Here is a 3,587-nt window from a genome sequence, read left to right on the forward strand (position 1 = left end):
TCGACATACCCAAATACAAAAATCAGGCGACTTGCGTATAGCTAAAGGGGTTTTCTTTGCCCTCTCTTTCACCAGATCCATCGTTGTGATTGGTCAAAAAATAAAAGATCCATCTTCCCACAAAAAAAAGAAGAAGATCCATCACTGATATGATTCATGTCCCTCCAATGCTAGGGCTCCTCAACTCCCAGGGACAGTTCAGAGTGGTACAGTTTGACAAATTTGATGCCTTCACTCATACGCCAAATGTGCACAACTAACGGCAACTAACCTCCACTAATTCAATACTTGTTGATCAGTTGACAAGCACTACAATAAGTTTAAGGACAACATGTCATTGGAGCAATGCTCCATATTTTTCTTGCCAACGACAAAATGGAGGCGTCATGCGTTCTTACAAGGAAACGAGCCACCAAGAAAATTGGAGGCAACATGCATTTTCTTTTTGGCGTCCGTACAAGGAATGAGATAACACCAATTTTGAAAGAAGAATGTAGATAACCTAAGCACCACCCGAGAGCCTCGCTGCCGGCCTCTCGCAATAATGCAGTGCTAGAATATGTGGGAGTTTATCTCGTGGAAACACTAAGAAATTCGGATACCGCCAATTGTTTGGAACGGCAGCTACTCCCTCCGCGTGCTGCCACGGTGACCGGCGCTGCCGCGCTGCCTACTTATTCGTGCTCCCCGTCCCTGTTGCCACCGCACCACTGACCGCGTACACCGCTTGCAGCGAGCGACAATGGATCTCCTCAGACCATTCGCGGCCCTGTGCGTCCTCCTTGGCTTCGTCGTCGCCGCGGCGGCGATGGCGGCCACGGAGGTGGAGAGCGAGACGGCGGAGGCCCGGTCCTCCTACATCGTGCACGTCGCGGCGGAGCACGCGCCACGGCTGCCGCGCCGCGGTCTAATGGCCACGCGGGCGTATGGTGCGTTCTTGCGCGACCTACTCCCCGTCGAGCTGTCCAGCCCGGCGCCTAGGGTGCTCTACTCCTACGCGCACGCCGCCACGGGCTTCGCGGCGCAGCTCACGGGCCGCCAGGCCGCGCAGCTCGCGTCCTCGGGCTCCGTGCTCGCCGTCGTGCCCGACGTGATGCAGCAGCTGCACACCACCCTGACGCCATCGTTCCTCGGCCTCTCGCCGTCCTCCGGGCTTCTCAAGGCCTCCAACGGCGCCACGGACGTCATCATCGGCGTGATCGACACCGGCGTCTACCCGGAAGGCCGCAAATCGTTCGCCGCCGACCCCTCGCTGCCGCCGCCGCCCAGCAAGTTCCGCGGCGGGTGCGTCTCGGGTCCGTCGTTCAACGCCTCCGCGCTCTGCAACAACAAACTCGTCGGCGCCAAGTTCTTCCACAAGGGGCTGGAGGCTGCACGCGGCCGTGCCCTCGGCGAGGACTCGTTGTCGCCGCTCGACACCAACGGCCATGGCACCCACACCTCCTCCACCGCCGGCGGCTCTGCTGCCGCGGACGCCGGTTTCTTCGACTACGCCGGAGGAAAGGCCGTCGGCATGGCCCCGGGCGCGCGCATTGCCGTCTACAAAGCGTGCTGGGACGAAGGATGCGCGGGCTCTGACATCCTCGCCGCATTTGACGAGGCCATCACAGACCGTGTCGACGTCATCTCCGTCTCGCTCGGCGACACCGGCTTGGCCGACAACTTTTACAGCGATACAACCGCGGTGGGCGCGTTCCGCGCCGTCAGCAAGGGCATCGTCGTCTCGGCCTCCGCGGGAAACTCTGGGCCCGGGGACTCCACCGCCGTGAACATCGCGCCGTGGATCTTGACGGTCGGCGCGTCCACGCTCAACCGCCGATTCCCGGGCGACGTCGTTCTCGGCAACGGCGAGACCTTCACGGGCACTACTCTATACGCCGGCGAGCCGCTCGGCGCGACCAAGTTACCAGTGGTCTACGGAGGAGACGTGGGCTCCAAAGTGTGCGAAGAGGGGAAGCTGAAACCCGCGAAGGTAGCCGGGAAGATTGTTTTCTGCGAACTGGGTGTAACGGCCCAAGCAGCGAAAGGACAAGCCGTCAAGCTCGCCGGTGGCGCCGGAGCAATTCTCACCGGCGCCAAAGAAGACGGCGAGCAAGTGATCACCAGCCCCCATGTCCACCCGGCCACGGACGTCCCATTCGCCGCCGCCGAGAAGATTAAAAAGTACATACGCACGCAAACATCCCCTACCGCGACGATCGTCTTCCGCGGCACCGTGGTCGGCCCGACGCCTCCTTCTCCTAGAATGGCGTCCTTCTCGAGCCGCGGGCCGAACTTCCGCGCGCCGGAGATCCTCAAGCCGGACGTGACCGCGCCTGGCGTGGACATCCTCGCCGCTTGGACGGGCGCCAACTCGCCGTCGGAGCTCGACTTTGACACGAGGCGAGTGAAGTACAACATCATATCCGGCACGTCCATGTCATGCCCGCATGTGAGCGGCATCGTCGCGCTGCTCCGGCAGGCTAGGCCGGAGTGGAGCCCCGCCGCGATCAAGTCCGCTCTGATGACAACCGCGCAAAACGTGGACAGCGCCGGCGGCCTGATCGGTGCCATGTCCACCGGCGAGGCGTCCACGCCGTTCGCACGCGGGGCCGGACACATCGACCCCAACAGCGCCGTCGACCCGGGCCTTGTGTACGACGCCGGCACGGAGGACTACATCACCTTCCTGTGCGCGCTCGGCTACACCGCCAAGCAGGTCGCCGTGTTCGGCTCGTCCACCAGCTGCTCGACGCGCGCGGGCTCCTCCGTGGGCGACCACAACTACCCGGCTTTCTCCGTGGTGATCACATCGAACAAAAAAAAGGCGGCCGTCACGCAGCGCCGCGTCGTGCGCAACGTCGGCGGCGACGCTACGACTACGTACCGGGCCAAGATCACCGCGCCTGACGGCGTGCTCGTCACGGTGAGCCCCGAGACGCTGCGGTTCAGTGCGACGCAGAAGACGCAAGGATATGCCGTCACCTTCGCACGGGAAATCGGCGGGAGCGTCACGGGGAAGTACACCTTTGGCTCGATTGAGTGGAGCGACGGCGAGCACACGGTGACAAGCCCCATCGCCATCACTTGGCCGACGAGCCAGGTTGTGGAGATGTGAATGCGATCAGTGTAGTGTGAGAGTTTATGTCATTTGTTGTAAGTTTCAGTTCATGTGGTGGCATCAGTGAATCAAGACGTCTAATATTTGGTTTCGAAGAAAAGTCTCATGTACAACTACCTAACTGTTAAATTTATGCGATTGCCTAGAACTCGTTTACATGAAATATAATTTGGTCTCATTCACCTTGAAAACAAAAACAGATACAACCCACGTCAGCACACACGCATTTTATAGCATCACATTCAATAACTATAAAAGGTGAATGAGACCAAATTATATCTCATCTAGGTGAGTTCTAGCAAAACTGTAAATGTATTAGTATTAGTAAATCAAGCATCAGCAATATTTTTTTATAAAAAACAAGAAAATGAACTAAAGGGGAATAAGGTCATTCCATGAAAATGAACCCCCTTTATATGTGATGTTATTTGAGTAATTGTTAGCTATGGGTCGGTCGTTTAGTAAGCAGTTATTTGATATGTGTTTT

At 58.2% G+C, this 3,587-nt stretch overlaps 1 protein-coding gene across 1 annotated transcript; it reads left to right on the top strand.

Annotated features, from left to right (window-relative positions):
* The first annotated feature begins 585 nt into the window (after nt 1–585).
* LOC125514945 (subtilisin-like protease SBT1.4) lies at nt 586–3,221 on the top strand. The gene has a single exon (XM_048680319.1). The coding sequence runs from the start codon at nt 743–745 to the stop codon at nt 3,095–3,097; it is 2,355 nt and encodes a 784-aa protein (XP_048536276.1). The 5' UTR covers nt 586–742; the 3' UTR covers nt 3,098–3,221.
* Nucleotides 3,222–3,587: the final 366 nt, after the last annotated feature.

Source organism: Triticum urartu, chromosome 6 (assembly GCF_003073215.2).
Source record: "Triticum urartu cultivar G1812 chromosome 6, Tu2.1, whole genome shotgun sequence".
NCBI lineage: Eukaryota > Viridiplantae > Streptophyta > Magnoliopsida > Poales > Poaceae > Triticum > Triticum urartu.

Excerpts from the sequence above, each read along its gene's own strand:
- LOC125514945 (XM_048680319.1), top strand. The coding sequence starts at position 743 with ATGGATCTCCTCAGACCATTCGCGGCCCTGTGCGTCCTCCTTGGCTTC.